Source organism: Podarcis pityusensis (genome assembly GCF_964106645.2).
Source record: "Podarcis pityusensis genome assembly, chromosome: 16".
Taxonomy (NCBI): domain Eukaryota; kingdom Metazoa; phylum Chordata; class Lepidosauria; order Squamata; family Lacertidae; genus Podarcis; species Podarcis pityusensis.
In genome coordinates this window covers 8,050,299-8,071,061 of record NC_138041.1, presented here as the reverse complement: position 1 = coordinate 8,071,061, position 20,763 = coordinate 8,050,299, and the positions used below count along the sequence as shown (strand labels likewise).

General features: G+C 49.7%; 2 protein-coding genes across 2 annotated transcripts; one reads left to right on the top strand and one right to left on the bottom strand.

Moving 5' to 3' along the window:
* Positions 1-265: 265 nt before the first annotated feature.
* SNAPIN (SNAP associated protein) lies at positions 266-7,964 on the top strand. The gene is made up of 4 exons (XM_080984917.1): positions 266-531; positions 4,579-4,625; positions 6,480-6,598; positions 7,497-7,964. The coding sequence occupies exons 1-4, from the start codon at positions 350-352 to the stop codon at positions 7,599-7,601; spliced, it is 453 nt and encodes a 150-aa protein (XP_080841043.1). The 5' UTR covers positions 266-349; the 3' UTR covers positions 7,602-7,964.
* Positions 7,965-8,828: 864 nt separating this feature from the next.
* Positions 8,829-20,089, bottom strand: ILF2 (interleukin enhancer binding factor 2). Its single transcript, XM_080984766.1, has 15 exons — positions 19,928-20,089; positions 18,198-18,257; positions 17,554-17,596; positions 16,952-17,056; positions 16,288-16,365; positions 15,246-15,348; positions 15,073-15,138; positions 14,543-14,659; positions 14,208-14,286; positions 12,931-13,018; positions 12,019-12,080; positions 11,796-11,910; positions 10,815-10,905; positions 9,452-9,620; positions 8,829-8,965 (listed from the first exon to the last, which is right to left on the bottom strand). The coding sequence occupies exons 1-14, from the start codon at positions 19,930-19,932 to the stop codon at positions 9,460-9,462; spliced, it is 1,173 nt and encodes a 390-aa protein (XP_080840892.1). The 5' UTR covers positions 19,933-20,089; the 3' UTR covers positions 8,829-8,965; positions 9,452-9,459.
* Between the last annotated feature and the right edge of the window lie 674 nt (positions 20,090-20,763).

Genomic DNA, 20,763 nt, shown 5'->3' with positions numbered 1-20,763 from the left:
GGGGGCGCAAATCCACAGGTTAGGGGGCGCAAATCCATGGGTTAGGGGGCGCAAATTACTTGCCTTGCCCCGGGTGCTGACAACCCACGCTACGCCACTGCAAAAAGCTTCACAATTAATACATTTCCTAGCTGCCTGCAGAGGACTTCATTTCCCACAATCCCACTGGCAGCGTTCCCGTCCTTCCCTCGGAACTCCTCGCGAGACTTCAGCTATCCCGCCTTCTCCTTCCCCCGCCCCGTTCCTCGGCCGTTCTCTGGCCTCCCGTGATCCTTTGCGGCGTTGCTCTCGCTTCCCTTGACCAAAGTTGTCCCGGCAGGCCTTGCGGCGGCCAGTCAAGTAAAGCGCGATGGCGGCGGCGGCGGCGGCGGCAACGACAACAACAACCAGCACAACGACGGAGGCGGCGGCGGTTCCTTCGGGTCCGGCGAGCCCGGCTGGCCCCGCGGCCAGAGACCTCTTCGCGGAGGGGCTGCTGGAGTTCCTGCGGCCGGCCGTGCGGCAGCTGGACACGCACGTCCACGCCGTCAGGCAAGTTGCTGCGCGGCAGGCAGAAGTTCTCCAGGTGCAGCGGCTTCGCGCCAGCCCCGCCCCTGCGGAGAGCGGGGAACGCAGCCTCTCCAAAGCGGCTGCCTGGCTCAGAGCCGGCACTTGATAGATGTGCGCCTTGGCAGGCAGAAGTTCTCCAGGTGCAGCGGCTTCGCGCCAGCCCCGCCCCTGCGGAGAGCGGGGAACGCAGCCTCTCCAAAGCGGCTGCCTGGCCCAGAGCCGGCACTTGATAGATGGGCGCCTTGGCAGGCAGAAGTTCTCCAGGTGCAGCTGCTTCACGCCAGCCCCACCCCTGCGGAGAGCGGGGAACGCAGCCTTTCCAAAGCGGCTGCCTGGCCCAGAGCGGGCGCTTGATAGATGTGCGCCTTGGCAGGCAGAAGTTCTCCAGGGTCAGCGGCTTCACGCCAGCCCCGCCCTTGCGGAGAGCGGGGAACGCAGCCTCTCCAAAGCGGCTGCCTGGCTCAGAGCCGGCACTTGATAGATGTGCGCCTTGGCAGGCAGAAGTTCTCCAGGTGCAGCGGCTTCGCGCCAGCCCCGCCCCTGCGGAGAGCGGGGAACGCAGCCTCTCCAAAGCGGCTGCCTGGCCCAGAGCCGGCACTTGATAGATGGGCGCCTTGGCAGGCAGAGGTTCTCCAGGTGCAGCTGCTTCACGCCAGCCCCGCCCTTGCGGAGAGCGGGGAACGCAGCCTCTCCAAAGCGGCTGCCTGGCTCAGAGCCGGTACTTGATAGATGTGCGCCTTGGCAGGCAGAAGTTCTCCAGGTGCAGCTGCTTCACGCCAGCCCCGCCCTTGCGGAGAGCGGGGAACGCAGCCTCTCCAAAGCGGCTGCCTGGCTCAGAGCCGGTACTTGATAGATGTGTGCCTTGGCAGGCAGAAGTTCTCCAGGTGCAGCTGCTTCACGCCAGCCCCACCCCTGCGGAGAGCGGGGAACGCAGCCTTTCCAAAGCGGCTGCCTGGCCCAGAGCCGGCACTTGATAGATGGGCGCCTTGGCAGGCAGAGGTTCTCCAGGTGCAGCCGCTTCGCGCCAGCCCCGCCCTTGCGGAGAGCGGGGAACGCAGCCTCTCCAAAGTGGCTGCCTGGCCCAGAGCCGGCACTTGATAGATGGGCGCCTTGGCAGGCAGAAGTTCTCCAGGTGCAGCTGCTTCACGCCAGCCCCACCCCTGCGGAGAGCGGGGAACGCAGCCTTTCCAAAGCGGCTGCCTGGCCCAGAGCGGGCGCTTGATAGATGTGCGCCTTGGCAGGCAGAAGTTCTCCAGGGTCAGCGGCTTCACGCCAGCCCCGCCCTTGCGGAGAGCGGGGAACGCAGCCTCTCCAAAGCGGCTGCCTGGCTCAGAGCCGGCACTTGATAGATGTGCGCCTTGGCAGGCAGAAGTTCTCCAGGTGCAGCGGCTTCGCGCCAGCCCCGCCCCTGCGGAGAGCGGGGAACGCAGCCTCTCCAAAGTGGCTGCCTGGCCCAGAGCCGGCACTTGATAGATGGGCGCCTTGGCAGGCAGAAGTTCTCCAGGTGCAGCTGCTTCACGCCAGCCCCACCCCTGCGGAGAGCGGGGAACGCAGCCTTTCCAAAGCGGCTGCCTGGCCCAGAGCGGGCGCTTGATAGATGTGCGCCTTGGCAGGCAGAAGTTCTCCAGGGTCAGCGGCTTCACGCCAGCCCCGCCCTTGCGGAGAGCGGGGAACGCAGCCTCTCCAAAGCGGCTGCCTGGCTCAGAGCCGGCACTTGATAGATGTGCGCCTTGGCAGGCAGAAGTTCTCCAGGTGCAGCGGCTTCGCGCCAGCCCCGCCCCTGCGGAGAGCGGGGAACGCAGCCTCTCCAAAGCGGCTGCCTGGCCCAGAGCCGGCACTTGATAGATGGGCGCCTTGGCAGGCAGAGGTTCTCCAGGTGCAGCTGCTTCACGCCAGCCCCGCCCTTGCGGAGAGCGGGGAACGCAGCCTCTCCAAAGCGGCTGCCTGGCTCAGAGCCGGTACTTGATAGATGTGCGCCTTGGCAGGCAGAAGTTCTCCAGGTGCAGCTGCTTCACGCCAGCCCCGCCCTTGCGGAGAGCGGGGAACGCAGCCTCTCCAAAGCGGCTGCCTGGCTCAGAGCCGGTACTTGATAGATGTGTGCCTTGGCAGGCAGAAGTTCTCCAGGTGCAGCTGCTTCACGCCAGCCCCACCCCTGCGGAGAGCGGGGAACGCAGCCTTTCCAAAGCGGCTGCCTGGCCCAGAGCCGGCACTTGATAGATGGGCGCCTTGGCAGGCAGAGGTTCTCCAGGTGCAGCCGCTTCGCGCCAGCCCCGCCCCTGCGGAGAGCGGGGAACGCAGCCTCTCCAAAGCGGCTGCCTGGCGCAGAGCGGACATTTGATAGATGTGTGCCTTGGCAGGCAGAAGTTCTCCAGGTCCAGCTGCTTCACGCCAGCCCCACCCCTGCGGAGAGCGGGGAACGCAGCCTTTCCAAAGCGGCTGTCTGGCCCAGAGCGGGCGCTTGATAGATGTGCGCCTTGGCAGGCAGAAGTTCTCCAGGGTCAGCGGCTTCACGCCAGCCCCGCCCTTGCGGAGAGCGGGGAACGCAGCCTCTCCAAAGCGGCTGCCTGGCCCAGATCTGGTACTTGATAGATGTGCGCCTTGGCAGGTAGAAGTCAGCCAGGTGCAGCTCCTCTACCCTGCCCAGCCCCTGTTGGTAGATCAATAGGGATGCAGCTTTCTAAAGTGTATTTCCCTCCGTAAGTTCTGCAGCAGCAGAGAACAAGCCCTGCTGCCGTCTTCCGAGGGAGGAAGCCTTTCCCATATCTGAAGACAAGAATTCACAGGATTATACCGTGCAGTGCCAGATTAAACCACAGAGCCTAGGACTTGCCAATCAGAAAGTTGGTGGTTCGAATCCCCATGACGGGGTGAGCTCCCGTTGCTCAGTCCCTCCTCCTGCCAACCAGCAGTTCAAAAGCACGTCAAAGTGCAAGTAGATAAATAGGTACCACTCCAGTGGGAAGGTAAATGGTGTTTCTGTGTGCTGCTCTGGTTTCGCCAGGCTTTGTCATGCTGGCCACATGACCCGAAAGAACTGTCTGTGGACAAACGCCGGCTCCCTCGGCCAATAAAACGAGATGAGCGCTGCAACCCCAGAGTCGGCCACAACTGAACCTAATGGTCAGGGGTCCCTTTACCTTTACCTAAACAAGCTATAGATTAGGGCCCCACTCTCTTGTGGGCCCCCCAAAAATTTAAAGGAAAAATATAGGTTTGCATTATTAAGTTTATTATGAATAAAAAATCATTTTAAGTTAGAGCTTAATAATTATTTCACTGTTAATATACTTCTTAATTGTATTTCACTATTAATATACTTCTTAATTGTATTTTAGTTCGACAATTACTTTGATAAAATACATATTTTGTTATGTGCAAATGGCTTTAGATACCTATTAGGTCCATAAATTACCATATAGCATATATGCAACACAAAAGAGCGACAATTTGTTGTTGACAAAGGACAGCTGGACATATAAAGGGCCCCATTACCTTCAGTAGCTTAGGGCCTCATCAAACCCAAATTATACGGAGTCCATCTAGCTCAGTATTGTCCACACTTACCGGCAGTGGCTCTCCAGGGCTTCAAGTCAGGGAGTCTCCCAGTCCTACCTGGAAAAAGCAGTTGAACCTGGGAATTTTTGCTTGCAAGACAGACACTTTTATCAATGAGCTGTGGCTTTTCTCCGAACTCCTTTGATTCGTGTTATTTGTGGTCCCCTCACCCCGTGAGAGGGAACGAACCTCCCTCTGGTATTTTAGTTCATTGTTACTCTTCTAGCCCACTTTCACTTCAAGGTCGTGCATGTGGTTCGCTATTTTATCCTCACAACGACCCTGTGAGGTAGGTTAGGCTGGGAGAGATGGTGACCGGTCTGAGGTCACCCCAGTGAGCTTCCTGGCTGCATGGGGTTTTTGGAGCCCGGTCCTCCGGCATGAATGTTATTTTTTGTGAGCTAGTAAATTTCCATGACATTCCCCCCACCCAACTCCCAGGCTGTTATATTCCTTTCTTGTTTCTCCTTGCAGGGAGAGTCAAGTGGAATTGCGGGAACACATCGACAGCCTGGCCACAGGTAAAAATATCTGCACAGTGGGAAGAATGTTTGATGAGAACATAACTGGGAGGGCAGAAGAAACTGGTTGCTTCTGGGATTTGTTAAATACTTTACCCCCTTTTATCCCAACCAGGAAGTAACAGCAACTTCAATATGGGTTTGTAAAATATTTCATTCCTTCCTGTATAAGCTCATTGGAATCATATCCAAGGGGACTTAAGTATTGCCCCACCTGCTAGAGAAATGAAGCAATAACTGCCCCATATTCACTGAGCAGTAAAGAGTCTGCAGTGTCTTGTTAGAAGAGGCCTCTTTAAGCAGCAGTTTCTGTCCCAAAGGGCCAATATTGTTAAAATTGTTATTTATTTATTTAGTCTAGCTGAAGCTGTTATAAAAGTTAAAATACATTACACAGTTAAAATAATTATTAAAATCGGACATTTTGTCAGATAAGAATTTGCTCCCCTGAAGAATTTAGCTTTTTATCTCCATAAACTTTTCTCTTTAAAATTGCTCTCTAAAGGCAAAACAGACCACTTTTTCAGAGGTGTAGGAGGACCTATCCTATAATAAAAAGTTAATTAAATACCCAATTGATCTAACTGGGAGATTTAAATCTTTGAACGAAGCTGCTCTTAAGTCCTAGTAGACTGGGCAAACCAGTAAGTAATGGGGTAAGTCTTCAGGCACATGGGCAAACTCTCTCTTAATAGGGAGATCTGGCAATAGCATCTTTCACCTGTGGCAGCGTACATAGACAGGAGTTGCAGAGCTGTAAAGGCTTTTCTGTTTGGCATTTGTGGTGCTGGTTACGTAGTGAGGGCGAGGGGTCTGAATGGGTAGTTTGGCATACCAGGCAGAAGTGTGATCAGCACAAAAACAATGCTTTAAAATAGAATATTTCATGTGGTGAGATGCCATCTCAAAATGTAACAAACTAAGAAAGTCCAAAGAAAGATCATACTTATCAATAACATGTAGCATTCCCTGATTCCAAGATGGAGTCACCCCTTTGTTAAGACTCAGCATCTCCTTGAAAGTAGAAAGTGCTAAAATGGGCCCTATCCCCTTTTAAAATTTTAGCCAATGCCAACCTAGCAGTTCGAAAGCATGTCAAAGTGCAAGTAGATAAATAGGTACTGCTCCGGCGGGAAGGTAAACGGCGTTTCCGTGCGCTGCTCTGGTTCGCCAGAAGCAGCTTAGTCATGCTGGCCACATGACCCGGAAGCTGTACGCCGGCTCCCTCGACCAATAAAGCGAGATGAGCGCCACAACCCCAGAGTCGTCCATGACTGGACCCAATGGTCAGGGGTCCCTTTACCTTTACTGGCAAGGATATGCACTCTGGCCTTCAGCAGAGGGCCAATAATACATTATAGTGCTCCTGTAAACAATCTGAGATATTTCCCCACCATACACCTCCAGGGAATAGTGTTAAATCTGTGTGGCATCTTTTATTTTAGGGGAAGGAAAAATGAGGCCCTCCAAATGTATCTGGACTATAACTCCCATCTACCCCTGTTGGGCCCTGCTGGCTGTGATTGATAGGTGCTGGAGGGCACGTTAGTAGCCAATTGGCACTATTTCATATTGAATTCAGGGCCTTTTGATGCCCAAGATGTGTGTTTTCAGGGCCCACCTTATTCCTACAGCTGTAATTTGTTTTACATTCTGAATTTCAAACTGTCGGAACCTACCCTGGGACCTATGGTGAAAGGTGGGTAAAATAAATGTTAACAACCAATCCTAGATCTTCCCTTGTAGGTCAGTTGCTGAGGTCTACTCCGCCATGGGCGATGTGGAAATTCATGGTTCAAATCCCGATCGGACTCGTGCCTAAAAAGCTTTCCCCCTTCTCTCTTCCCCAACTAGAGCTGTGTCGCATCAATGAAGACCAGAAGGTAGCCCTCGACCTGGACCCTTACGTCAAGAAGCTGCTCAATGCCCGGCGCAGAGTCGTCCTTGTTAATAACATCCTGCAAAATGCTCAGGTGTGTGTGAGAGAGGGATGGACTTTTTATACCAACTTTCCTCTTATGTAACATGTTACAGCACTTTAAGTTGCTGGAGCTAGCAGCCAGAGTAGGCCCTCACTGCTCTGTGATAGAAAATCTGTCTTGCCCGCCTTGTATTTGATCCACAGCATCTTCAGGTAGGTGGAAGGGGGGGGGAAAGGGGGGGCTCTTAGCCTGAAAATCCAGAGGGCTGCTGCTAGCGAGAGTAGACAGTATTGAGCCAGATGGACTAGTCATTGGACCTGGTTTAAGGCAGGTTTCTACGTTCCTACCTGGAAACTCAGGACTGTAATTTATTTATTAAATTTATATACCACCCTTAGTATCTGAGGGTCACAGGGTGATTTGCAATATAAAAATATTTAACTGTGATGATCGGGACCTAGAGGTTGGGCATGTAGAAGCACATTACACTGATTCTGTTCTAGTTTTGGTGGTTCATTTGCTTCCATGCTCAACATCTCCTATAGTCCTTTTCAGCCCCAGTAATTATAGAAACACGCGGAGGTGTCAGCATGTGCTTGGGGAAAAAAGAAGTCTTGACGGTCTCCTTTGTTAACCCACTGCCTTCCAGATATTATGGATGGCACTTAACACTATGGATTGATTTAACTGCTATGATACTCTTTCTCCCTCACCCTTGGACTATAGGACCAGCAGGCAGGCTATTTAGAATGCTGACCCTTCATTTTTTCACCGAGATATTGTTGGAAGGTGCAAGTCCTAACTGAAAACCTATGGTACAAAGGGCTGGCAGCACAACGACGTAGCTCTGCCCAGTTGGCGAGTGTCTCCTGCACCTCAAGAACTTGTAAATGGAGCTGCCTTCGCTGCTTACGAAACTCTTGCTGAAACCATTTCCTCTCCTTTACAGGAGCGCTTGAGAAGGCTCAGCCATGGTATAGCGAAGGAGACTGCCCGCAGAAAAGCCATGCTTGAAGCCGGCGGTAGCTACCCCCAAGGCTCGCCCAGCAAATGAGAGGACCTTTCCTAAGGGAAAAGTGGTGCAATTTCCAGAGCTGCCATTTCCTTACGGATGCTGCCAGCTTCTAAGCACAACACGGAGAAAGATAAAGAGTTGGGCTGTTGGGCACTGCATGGTGCTAGGAAAAGCTCCTGCCCCGCGGACAGGAATTCCTGCATATGGAAGACTCCTCATCTCATAAAGAAAGAAAGGTTTTGGGCACAAATTTCCTATCATGCTTCCCCCTGCCGAGGTACTCTTTCAGGTGGAGTTGGTGCAATTGGGCCTGCTTATGGCTGCAGAGTGACACGGAACGTGGCCGAGAATGGTGCCTCTTGCTTGTGCAATAAAAGTTCACTGCTAGTTAACATGGGACAAGGCCTCCTGTGCTCGGTCTGTTGCACTTTGGGGGTTTCTGAAAGCTGTTGTAGGGAATGCGGGGTTAAGCCGCTAGTCACAGGAACTTTTCATGCAAAGGAAAAGCAAATGGGAACAAAGATGATCCAAGCTAAGGGACATACAGTGGTGCCTCGCAAGACGAAATTAATTCGTTCCGCGAGTTTTGTCGTCTTGCGATTTTTTTCGTCTTGCGAAGCACGGTGTCGGGAAAGTTTTGGAAAAGCTTCAAAAATCACCAAAGTCTTTAAAAACCTCAAAAAAGGCTACCACACCGCGTTCTATGAGTTGCTCCTCGAAGTCAAGTCGCAACTGTATTAGCGGTGTTAAGAAAAAGGAAACAAACTTGCAAGACGTTTCCGTCTTGCGAAGCAGGCCCATAGGGAAAATCGTCTTGCGAAGCAGCTAAAAAAACAAAAAACCCTTTCGTCTAGCGAGTTTTTTGTCTTGCGAGCCATTCGTCTTGCGAGGTACCACTGTATTTGGGAATAGCAACACGCTGGAAGTCTGACTTTTAAATAGATTTTGTGCTTTTCTTGAGCATCCCCTGGCCTGAAGTTCCAAGCCTGGTGCTCAGTGCCCAATAAGCTTGGTTTCAGCTCCGTTTACTATTTCTTCTGCTAAAAAAAAAGTCTCCTAGTTCTCACTCTTGATCTAAATAAAGGAGGTCCTGCTGAGAGATAGCTAAGAGTTTGCAAGAGTTGCTAACCTTTTCATCAAAAAAAGTTGCCATTTTAGGAGCTTGACCATTTTCTGGAGGTCACTTTTGTAACAGATCTTGGTTCTCATCAGTTGATGTAACCAATTGGTAGATCCAGCACCCAGACAGACAAACCAACTAACAGCTTTTAAAAGGAAAACACAATTTTAATAGCAAGAATTTTAAAAAACAAGACAATTAGAATAACACACAGTAAAGGGAATCAGGTTTGGCCTTCTTCAGCTGTTCATCCATCAGTAGCAGAGGCAAGGGGAGAGGGTCACTGAAAGACAGAAGCAAAACAGCTCTTGAACACCAGCTCAGGCCATTTCTCCTCTTCTTTGCTCCTAAATCAGCATTCTAAGCAACACAGGTATTCCACACCATAATTATCCAGGGGTCACTAGTCTCTTATCCACCCCACCCCCCACCAGTCAAATAAAACAAGCAGGCACACTACTTTTAAAGGGGTCCTGGGTAAAAAGTATGACCCAGGAAATTTAACCTTGGCCTTGGAAAGCACACACCACTCCAAGAGGGTGTGGGACAGAGTGCCATCTGTAGCTCTCACCACCAGGGTGAACATATCCAGAATAGACACCAAGTCAATGGGCTCAGTGGAAGGGAAGCCAGGAAGAGGGAATAAAGGTGGCTGGAGTGGAGCTCTTGGCATAACCAGCTATCAATCAGGTGTGCTGGGAGAGCTGTGTTACTGTCGGGGGTGAGAGAAACCAGAGAGGGCTGCCCCCTTGAATCCACCACATCACACCTGGCAGGTCACTCTTGGGTTTCCATGCTCTCTTCCTCTTCTCCGGTAGCGGTCTCTTCCTGGTTCTCTTCCTCTTCTTCCCCTTCCTTCTTCTCAGGTGGTTTCTCGTAGGCTTTCTCCGACGGGGTCACAATCACACCTTCCCAGGTAGACATTTCGGTAGCCAGGTCTGCAAAACAAGGAATGTTCCAGGGTGGTTGTGAGTCAGGTAGTTAAGCCTGTACAACGAACACTGCACTAGAGCAGGAACCTTTGGCTCTCCAGATGTTGCTGAACTACAACTCCCAGCAGTTTTAGCAATTATGACCAGGAATGAGGGGAGTTGTAGTTCACCCACAGGGCCATGGGTTCCAAATACCTGGGTTAAGTGCACCGAGGAACGAGCAGCCGAGGGCCAGCATGCAATCCTATGCTCGTCTTATTCTGAATTTAAGTCATATCAAGTTCAATGGGGCTTACACTCAGGATAAATGTGATTAGGATTGTTGTTTGATGCTGCTGACAAGCCATCTGTCGGCCATGGCACATCTCCCCTAAGATAACTCTCCTGTTGGATTTTCGTTGCCTATTTCTAAACATCTTTCACCTCAGCTACAGCCAAAGGCTGCAATGTAGTAGAACAAAGTGTGGCTTTATTCCTATATGTAGACCACCCGATCCCTCTAGCACAAGACTTGGAGCCAATAATATTTTAACACCAGAGGCTGCTGCTGCTCACTTGCCTAGAGGTAGACTAGTTACTTCCTTGGTTACAATAGCTGAGTGATAATGTGTGCCAGTGCCCCCACTCTTCATTTTATTTATTTATTTATTTATTTAGAACATCTGCACCCTGGTTTTGGCCCAAAGGGCTCCCAGACTGGCTTATGTACAATCAGTTAAAACAAGACAGACCCTGCCTGTATACTTGTAATTTAAAGGAACACTGCACACAAAAGGAATTGGGGGACAAAAAACTTGGGCACTGCTTCTTAAACAGTTGTTTTTATAATGGCCAGGTGGCCCAGTTCAGGGGCAGGAGGCACCTGATGAAACAGGAGTGAGTGAGCCCTTCTTCCTATCTCCCATGGAGGCAGTCTGAAGAAACACCTGCTCCCAGGTGACAGCTGAAGGAGAGGAGGCCTGATTGAGCAGGCCTGTCCCAGCAAAACTGTTTGAGAGAGCCCCACTTTCCACCTGTCTTTCCAACATAGGAACCTGCCTTGTACCTGGTGAGACTCTTGGGTCCATCTAGCTCTATACTGTCTACTCTGACTGGCATTCTCCAAGGTTTCCATCTGGAGGGTGTCCCAGCCCAACAAGGAGATCCCGGACATATGCTCCAGCCACTGAGCCACAGCTCCTTCCAAGAGCTCCTACTTACAGTTGGCATCTCCTTCTTGCCCAAGGATCTTCCGGTATCCGCCATGAGAGAGAATGCGGACCAGGGTTTGGGCTGTGTAGCAGACCATATCCTAGATGGAAAGAGAAAGGCCAGTCACACATCGCCCCCTCCCTGCACTTTCAGAGCATCTTCAAGGCTTCTTGAAGATCCACCTGCACAGCACATTTCTCTCTAACCGACAGCAAGGGCACACACGCTTGCCTCTTCAAACAGTGCACGACACACAGTAGTTGAACTTCATGCTTTTGTAATCTGCAAAGCATCTCAAAGCATGTGTGAAACCTATGGGCTCATTGCCAACTCTGACAATCCTATGCAGGCATTTTAGCCATGAGGATTAGAATTATTTGTAGGTGGCCAAAATCTGCTGATAAGCTGGAGGCATGGTGCTCATCTTGCTCCAGAAAGTATTTGAATAGTTGACACCTCTTTCACAGAGTGTACTTTGAAACAGCCCTGGCAGGCCGGCCAATGTTATTAAGAGTAGAGGTTTGGCTAAAGCCATGTATGCTAAGTCTGTGGCAGAGGCAAGGGCTTTCAGCTCATGTTTATAGCCACTATACCAGCGATGGTCCTCCATGTGGTGTTGAGCTCCCATAAGCCCCAGAAGGGCCAGTGGCTAGGGATAATGTGAGCTGGGAGTCCAGCAGCATTTGGAGGGCTACAGGATCCCCACCCCCTTTCCCAGACACGTATCTCAACCAATCAGGCGTACATATGTAACTGGTGTATGTGTGTGTGGATCACGTGGCCCTGCAGAAGTTGATGGGCTCCCAACTCCCATCAGCCCCAGCCAGCATGGCCAACGGTGAGGGACGATGTTGAGTTGTGGTTCCAACAACACTTGGGAGAGCCACAGGTCCTCAACCCTTCTTGTACATTCTTGTACGGGTGTCCCCCCCCCCCAACCTAAATCCTTGGACTGTACGGTATCTCAGTTAAAGGAGGGGGATGGGTTACCTGCTGCTCCAGGGTCATAACTGTGTGGACTCTGAAGTTCCCGCTCTCACAGGGGTCAGTGATGCCGACAGAGCCAGGAAGGAAGAGCCCAGCAGCCAAGATCTGAAGGCAGCGCCTGTGAAGAAGCAACAAGGTTAGTAATAATAATACCCCCGCCATGTAGCACTTGGAAGACACAAATTCTCTTCTTCCCCCCTGAATTTTAAAAGGGTTTTGACTATACCTGTAGGCGACATTGAGAGCCAAGGGCTGCCGTGTGGGGTTGTTCATCACAGCATAGTGTCCCTAGAACCAAAGAGAAGAGCAAATAGTAGAGCTTTGTTTTCTCCATCCTGCTTCCCCAGTTACTGGCAATACAATTCTGTCTGTGTTGGCTTGGGAAAGGATTCCAACTAAATTCAGTTGGGCTTACTGAGAAGACAGTTCAACATTTTATTTCACTAAGCACTGGCAGCTTCATACCTGGAGCTGCTCAGGAATTTTAGGAAACAAACGAAAACCAGTGGAGTTTTGAAATCGGTGGTTTGGCAAGGTTCAGTCTACCATCTTGATTCAAAATGGCATCCAACTGGATCCAAAGGTAAGTGAAAAGCTGCTCATTGATCTCAGGAGACATCATGCAGCAAATTGGTTCCACTGCCTAAAGAGGTGTCCAAATGCACAGCACACAACTTTCCAGTATATATAGTAAATATGTTGTCACCCTTTCCTTCCCTACAGAATATTTATATTCGCAGGGGGGGAAAGTTAAGGAGCAACTCAATCTTATGCAATTACCTGCAAATGAAAAACAACCCTTCTAAGTATGCACTACGTTATGGATTAAATTATTCAGGAGACTGTCTTTGACCCAATGGAGTCTCCACATTCATTTCCTGTTTCTTCATCGTCTCTGCCTTCCTTAACTGTTTTAAATTCATGATTTTTTTTAAAAAAGATCAGTCCTAGTTCTGATCTACAACTTCAAAGTGTTGTCACACAGGAAAAAGGGATGCAGATCGCTGCCAAGCTTCTCCCAACTGCAAAAACAGAATCCTTGAATGTTTTGATCAAGAAAGCATAACATGAAGCAGCCACCATTAGAGAATCAGCCCACAGTGGAAGCCAAGCACCTGCCCTTGATCTCTCCACATACCAGCAGGTCAAGAATCCAGGGTGTGAGGGGTTCAAAGCCTGGGAACCGCATCCTGAGGTCCTTCAGCAGACGGATCAAGACTTTCACTCTGAAAGAAGGTAACAATGTCATCCCCAGAATATGTATCTATCTATTGTGTTGTTGATACTATCTTTGTTTTAAAATGATAGTTTTTGTGTGTATTTGTTTTGAATTAGCTTGTGGGCTGTAGCCATGTTTTATTTATTTGAACCATGCTGGCTGGGTGTGTGGGTGGGTGGGTGGGTGGGTGTGTGTGTGTGTGTGTGTTTGGATCAAGCTGTTTATAAATTTTCTAAAACAAATGGTGGTGATGGTTTTCTCTAGAATACTGGACTCTATACTACTAAAGAGGAGGGTGTCCATTGGTGGATTAGCCACAAAAGCTACATGAAATCTCCCTATTTAGAGGCATTTACCTCTGAATGACATCTGCAAGGGGGCAAATTCTGTGTGTAAGTGTGGCTTCTGTCTTCATATACTACTTGTGAGCTTCCCAGAGACATCTGGTGAGCCACTCTACAAAACAGGATGCTGGACTAAACTGACATTTTGATCTGATCCAGCAAGGCTACTCTGCTCTTATGCCAACTTAGGAGATCCAACTGCAAAGGCATGAATCTTGCACAAGCAGCACTAGAAGCGAGCAAATCTACACAAAGAACACCTCATCCTTGTGCCTCAACTGCCCCCATGCCAGAGTCTGGAGAATCAGAAGGAGGCTCATTGTGAATAGACATACGTCCCCAAGATATGGGAGTTCTGCCAGGGGTTAGGACCTGGACCAAGAGCACCAGAAGCAAGCAGCTGGAGCAAGTCCAAACTCAGAGATGCATCAAAGCCTTGATGTTTCCCAGTGTAAGAGCTAAGGTTGACCCTAGTCTGCCTTAAGTTTTACAGATTGGGGAGCTTCCTCCCCTATGTCCTTCCACAAGGGCAGGAGAACCTTTTTGAGCCTGAAGGAGGCATTCCCTTCTGGTGGGCGGGGGGCAGAGGCAAAATTGGGCATAGGAACAAATGTAAATATAACCGTTATGCCATAGGTTAGTTTCTTGCACACACCTCTCTGTCCTACATGCAGACAGCAAGCGACATTATCAGAGCTCAAGGACACACTGCAGTTAGGTGTTTGTTTTTTTAAAAAAAAACACCTTGGGGGCAAAAGCAAGGCTAGAAGGCTTGGAGGGCCACCTCTGCAGGAGGAGCAAAGGTGGCTCCCCAGGCACAAAGGGAGAGAGACTTACGTGGACTGAACTTACGTGGACTGAGACGCGTTTTCCTCAAACCAGCGAGCATGTCGGATAGCTGCCAGAGCACTCTGAAGCACTTTGATATCCACTGGTGAGTGGAGAGAAGACAACAGAAGTGGCGGCATTAGGAAAACTGTGTTCAGCAGGGAAACACTCCTGCCTTCTATGCTGGGCACACACACCTCAACCCAATAAAAACAGCACACAAGGCCCTCTGGGCAGGTTGCTCTTTTCTACTCTTCTACCAAAAGCACAACCTATTTAAGCAAGGTCAACCTCCATCCATCCTGCCCTTCCCCCTGCCCCTCCACTGCAGAGAAAACAAACTGCCTGGATTTCCTTACGGTGCAGCTCGGGATCCAGCTTGCGGAGGTTGGGGGGCACAGTGGTTATAAGAATCTTCACTGTTGCGTCTGCAGAACTGATTTCGAAGCCGGTCTCATTGGTGAGCATGGTCAATACTAAGGGGAGAAAAAATCAGGGATGAAATGAGCCAAGAAGTGACTGAGGAGTAGCTACAGATCTCAAGGCTTGGTGAGATTTCTCTCTGTACTGTGGAACAGATAGTACTCTGGACCCCAGTAGTGAATCTTGCCCAAATCAGTGGTCCTTCAGATGTTGCTGGACTCCAACTCCCAGCAGTTATAAGAGATGATGGGACTTGCAGTCAAGCAGTATCTGGAATGCCACAGTCTTCCCATCCCAAATCCAGCAAATTGCATTTGAGGCAAAAGACAGGTGTTTTCCTGAGTGTTTGTTTCCTGGCTGTGCCACTAGCATATATCTTTCCCCCTGGGGTTATTTTGCTTGGAATGCAGCACTGAGTGTGCTGATGCATAGAACAGGGCAATGGCAGACAAAACATGCTGCTCACCTTCAGCAGGATCCTGCGTCCTCAGGCTTTCCACAACTTTGTTTCCCAAGGCGGCAACAGCTTCCACTGTGGATGGAAGCAGAAGTCAAAATTCATTGCAGAAGGCTCCATTAGAACACACTCCCCACCCCAGTCTGCCATTTCCCCTTCCCTTTGCGAATAGAAAAACTTACATGTAGGCAAGATTTTCAGGATCACAACTAGATCTGCCACATTGTGGCCAGTCATCATGGTTCCTTTCTTGTAGGATCCCACTTGGCGAACCTCTTCGATTTGCTGGTAAGGCAAGAGAGAGAGAGAGAGATGTACACATAAATATGCTGTTCAGATCTTCCCAAGTTGGCCCACAAAGCCTCCAAGCCCACTGCCCTTCTCTCTTGAAAAGAACATAGAGCTAAAAAAGGAAGTTGGAAAAGTGACACTCTTTCCGACTTCCTCTTTCAGCTCTATGTTTTTTACAAGCTCAGAGCCTGTCACTTTTGGGGTGGCTGATCAGGGGAGTGGGGAGAGAGAGGAGCGGAGAGGATGGTGCCCACAGCACTTGCTCAGAAATTCAAATGTAAACTTTAAAAAAGCTGTTGCCTGTGACACTCTGAAATCTAGGCTAGAGGGACTGATGCGATCCTGTCTGGAGGTTGGCTCAGCGGACATTCTGTTTCAATCCCAGTTTGGCAATTGTGTCTACTGAGAGAAGTCTCACAGCAAACCACAACCCTTCAGATGAAAACACATACTCCCTTGTTAAATACAGTGGTGCCCCGCAAGACGAATGCCTCGCAAAACGGAAAACCCGCTAGACGAAAGGGTTTTCCGTTTTGGAGGTGCTTCGCAAAACGAATTTCCTATGTGCTTGCTTCGCAAGACGAAAATGTCTTGCGAGTTCCTGTGGGGTTTTTTTCCTTTCCCCCCCTTTTTCCCAAGCCGCTAAACCGCTTATCAGCTGATGGCTAAGCCGCTTATCAGCTTATCTTTAAGCCGCTTAACAGCTGATGCTAAGCCGCTTATCAGCTGATCTTTAAGCCGCTTATCAGCTGATCTTTAAGCCGGCTAAGCCGCTAATACTGTAGCGCTAAGCCGCTAAACCTCTAATGGGCTTGCTTCGCAAGACGAAAAAACCCGCAAGACGAAGAGACTCGCGGAACGGATTCTTTTCGTCTTGCGAGGCACCACTGTACGAGTATTCTCCTAATGTCTTCTCAGTGAAGACTGACTTACCACTTCAAATGTTCCTGGAGCCACAATCAAGTTGTCAATCACATTGTTGATCTTGGTCACCAGAGAGAGGATAGAAGCCTAGTACAGAAGGGGGAAATAGAGTAGTATGTAGCCATTTGTTTATTACCTGATTTATATACCGTATTTTAATGTGCAAATGGCAGTTCAACGCAGCTGTGCAAAATTTAACATACTAATAAATAAAACATCCAATCAAAACCACAAATTACACAATAGCAGTTAACTGTATCCTTTGCCCTTCATATTACAATGTCTAAAGTAAAAAAGACAAGACTATGTTCGTATATCAAGGAAGGACTGCAATGTATCCTAACTAGGAGATTTAGTAACTATTATTTCGGGAATAATTTAAGTCTTAAATTCAGGAACGTGGCTTATTTTTCGAGAACGGGTGGTGAAAGGCCTCTAAGAAATTGTAGGCAATGTGACGTTTAATGACGATTACTGCTTTCAATTTTTAGCTCAAAGAGCATTACTGCCTTTTAATTTATTGTTTTATTTTAACTCCTAGAGGAAACAGAGGTCTGACCACCCCTATGTAGGAAAAGCAACTGAATAATTTTATCCAGGGTTCCTATCCCACCTCCTTGACAGAAACCTCTTAATTCTACCGGGGAGAGTGCAGCAATCATGCAGAACACACCTGTTCAGCAGAAGTGGGAGCAAGGTCCTGGTTTCTCTTTAGCAAGGCTTCGCTGAAGGCAGTCTCATCTGGGGCTGGTTTCACACGGGGGAAAGCCATTTCGCACTGAAGGAAGGAGGACACCTTTATGAAGACTTTCACACACACACACACACACAGTGCACTATGTTCATCCTCAGTGGTCCCATTTAAGCAGTGTTCATATATGTGGTTTCACCACTCAGCACCACCAAACAGCAATCTGTGCACATGACACAGCCACCAACAACAGGCAGGTATTGAACAAACAGGACAGTTTTTGTTTTTTAAGGCAAGGTAGGGCCTCCAATTTGATCTCACCCATCTCTTTATGCGTACTTATGCGTGGGTCTAAAAGTCTGATTCCTGCTCCAAGGCATTACAAAAATTGATGTCAACCCTGCACACTACTTTTTTCCTAGCATATTTTGAGAATGCAGGCGCACCATTTCGTGGCTGTATCCAGAAAGCTTCCAAGTTCTCCAATCCCACAGCTTGCTGGGTTGATTTTTAATTTCCCAAGACAAACTTCTCAAACTTAGGACTGCCAGCTACATTCAAAAGCACCCATCAGGCCTACTCACCACATAGAAGTCAAAAGGGATGTGAGGCACGAAGGGTCGGAACCTGAAACACAGTTAACATAGGAAGGTGAGCTTTGATTTTGCTCTTGCCAGAGTTTACAGTACATTCAAGACCTATGTCACAGGTTTGATCATGTTCTTTAGCTTATCCTGACTTTACTTAAGGGATGTTATAAGGAAGAAGGATGTGTAGCCGACACCAAGAGCCTATGTGTGATTATTCAGCCCCAGTATATTCAGTGAGTTACTCCCAAGTAGGCACACATGCTTGGGAGTAAGCCACAGCAGAAGAACCAATAAGGCTTCCTGCCTAGAAAACTTGGCCATCTAAACCATAGTGTGTTCTGTCTACTGAGACACACAGTTTCAGCTGTTCCATTTTGGCCTTGTATGGATGGAAATGTCTCCTGTCTGAATGCCTGCCTGCTTCCAGTCATTGCAGGTAAAACTTTGCTGAACAGACCAGTGGGCTTCCTTCAGTATTCCCTGGAGAAAACCCTGCTTGAAACCCTGGACAGCCGCTGCCGTTAGTGGAGACAATACTGAGCAGGTAGATGGACCAATGGCCCTGCACAATATACGGCAGTTTCCTGTGTTTGTGCTGCTAGAAATGGACAGATGCCTAACTTTCATGTGGGACTTACCCACTGCCAGGACCACCCCGAGAACCAAAGCGTCCGCCACGACCACGGCCTCTGTCACCCCTGAAAGAAATCATGAGGGAAGAAGAGGGGAAAAAATCATAAGTACAAGCAAGAGCCACAATCTGCTATCAGTTGTTCCCAGAGGTTTGTTTCCTTACACCCTTTTCTCCCCATTTACATTAAGCATAGGGCAACTGGTGCCGTCCATTCGGAAGCCCATCATTCATGACTATTGTCCATGTTGGCTGGAGCTGATGAGAGTTGGAGTCTAGCAACATCTGCCGAGCCACAGGGTCCTCACGTGTGGGGTTGACAATACCAGGTTGGGCAGACCAAAGGTTATCCTAAGTTCACTTCTGCTATCCAGTGAATAAAATAAAAATTAAAAAATCCTTCCAGTAGCACCTTAGAGACCAACTAAGTTAGTTATTGGTATAACTACCAATAACTAACTTAGTTGGTCTCTAAGGTGCTACTGGAAGAATTTATTTTATTTTATTTTGTTTCGACTACGGCAGACCAACACGGCTACCTACCTGTAACTATTCAGTGAAGTCACACATGCCTTTCGAAGCTCAATAACACCCAAGCCCATGAAGCCCCAAGCCCAACCCGCTCTTGTTGTGAAGTCTATCTCCCCATTATCTGCTGATTGCAGAGGTAGACTTCATCTGCCCCTGGAAGCCTCACCTTCAACTATCTCACGCCTCTCTGTTATCTGATGCTGGGAGGGTAGATTACTTCAGTACCTGGGGGTCCACCCTTTGGCTGTTGTATCTCTCTCCCATAGGAGGGCAGTGGTGTCCACCAACTTGGATGGCTATCAAAGTGGATTTGGCAAATGCATGGGAGAAGCAAAGTACCCATGGCTACTAGCCATGATGCCTCTGAATGCCAGTGGCCAGAAAGGGAGAGGCAGCTATTTGTGTTTGTTGGAATCTTGCTTGTGTGCTTCCCTTTGGGGCAGTTGTGGGACCAGGATGCTGGACTAAGATGATCCAGCAGCTGGGCTCTTGTTCTGTTCCTGGAATGATAGTACAGTGGTACCTCGGGTTAAGTACTTAATTCGTTCTGGAGGTCCGTTCTTAACCTGAAACTGTTCTTAACCTGAGGTACCACTTTAGCTAATGGGGCCTCCCGCTGCCGCCGCTGCACGATTTCTGTTCTCATCCTGAAGCAAAATTCTTAACCCGAGGTACTATTTCTGGGTTAGCGGAGTCTGTAACCTGAAGCGTCTGTAACCTGAGGCACCACTGTACTGTGGGAGTTGGAAGGGGGCACCAAGGGTCAGCTAGTCCGACCCCTGTTGGAATCTCGAGTCCTGCCCTCCAGAGCAGAAGAAAACAATCTCGCTCCGTCTTCCATGCGTCCTTAGGAAGGGCAAGGGGAATTCCATCTTTAGCCGTCCTGTCCCTCCCCGTTATATGGCAGTTGGCAGGGAGATAGGGCAGGCAGACGACAGCCGGAGGTGGAGCTTCCAAGCGCAGCAGCAGTCTATCTCTCTCGCGTGCGCGCTCCCATATTCAGGTAGAAAAGTAGACTCCTTCCGTCTCTGGAGGTTCGGGGGTTTCCCTGTCCTGCTTTTTGAGCACAGTTCGCCCCAAATAAGCGCCCTCCTCACAAAAAGTGAGCGCCCGCCTTGACCCCCAATCCTTCCATTCCCTTCTCCCTTCCCCTCCCCCGCCACGTGCCAGCCCCTCCCCCATTTCTCCCCCCCTCCCTTTACTCGCCTCATGATTCCGACGAGCAATAACCGTCGCTGCTCCTCAGGCGTTAAAAAAAGAAAGAAACGGTGCAGCGAATGTGGGGGGAGGGGGCCGAGGAAATATGAAAGAAAAGCCGCCCGGCCTACACTTGCGCCCGCCGCTCTGCGCACCTCGCAACAAGCTGCACCGCTATTGGTCCCCTTAGGCAGTAGCAGCCGCCGTTATTGGCTGCCGCCGCGGCAACCTTCCTTCAGCCAATCCCGTCCTCGTGTCCCACAGTGGCTTCCCGCCCGCGTCTTAGCTTCCGTCATCTCATTGGTTCCTTTGGACCGTCTGTCATTCGGAAGACTCGCGCACGCCCCGCGAGCGGCGAGCCAATGGCAAAGTTGGCAGCAGGAAGTGTGACCAATAGGGCAGGCTGAGTGGGAGCGGGAGGGGAGGAGGGACCGCGCAAGGGGAGGTGGGGAAGGCGCATGTGCGGCTTCTGGGCAGCGGAGCTCTTTGGAGACCGCTAGAGGGAGAGAAGGACGCCGAAAGAGGGAGACAATAGTGCTTAGCGCGCACGCGCAGAACATTGTGCGGCACTTATAGAGCATCAATGAAGCACTTTGCTCGTAAGCAGCAGAGTGGCGCAGCGGAAGCGTGCTGGGCCCATAACCCAGAGGTCGATGGATCGAAACCATCCTCTGCTAGCCCGGTATTTTTAAAATTAGTTCGAGTTGGATTATTTTAATGAAAATATTTAAATTAATTTTTAAAAACTCTGTTGAAGCCAACGCAGCACATTATTTTGCAGCAGTGTGATTACTAAGACCCAGCATGGGTTTATCAAAAAAAGACAAATATTCTTTCTTTTTTTG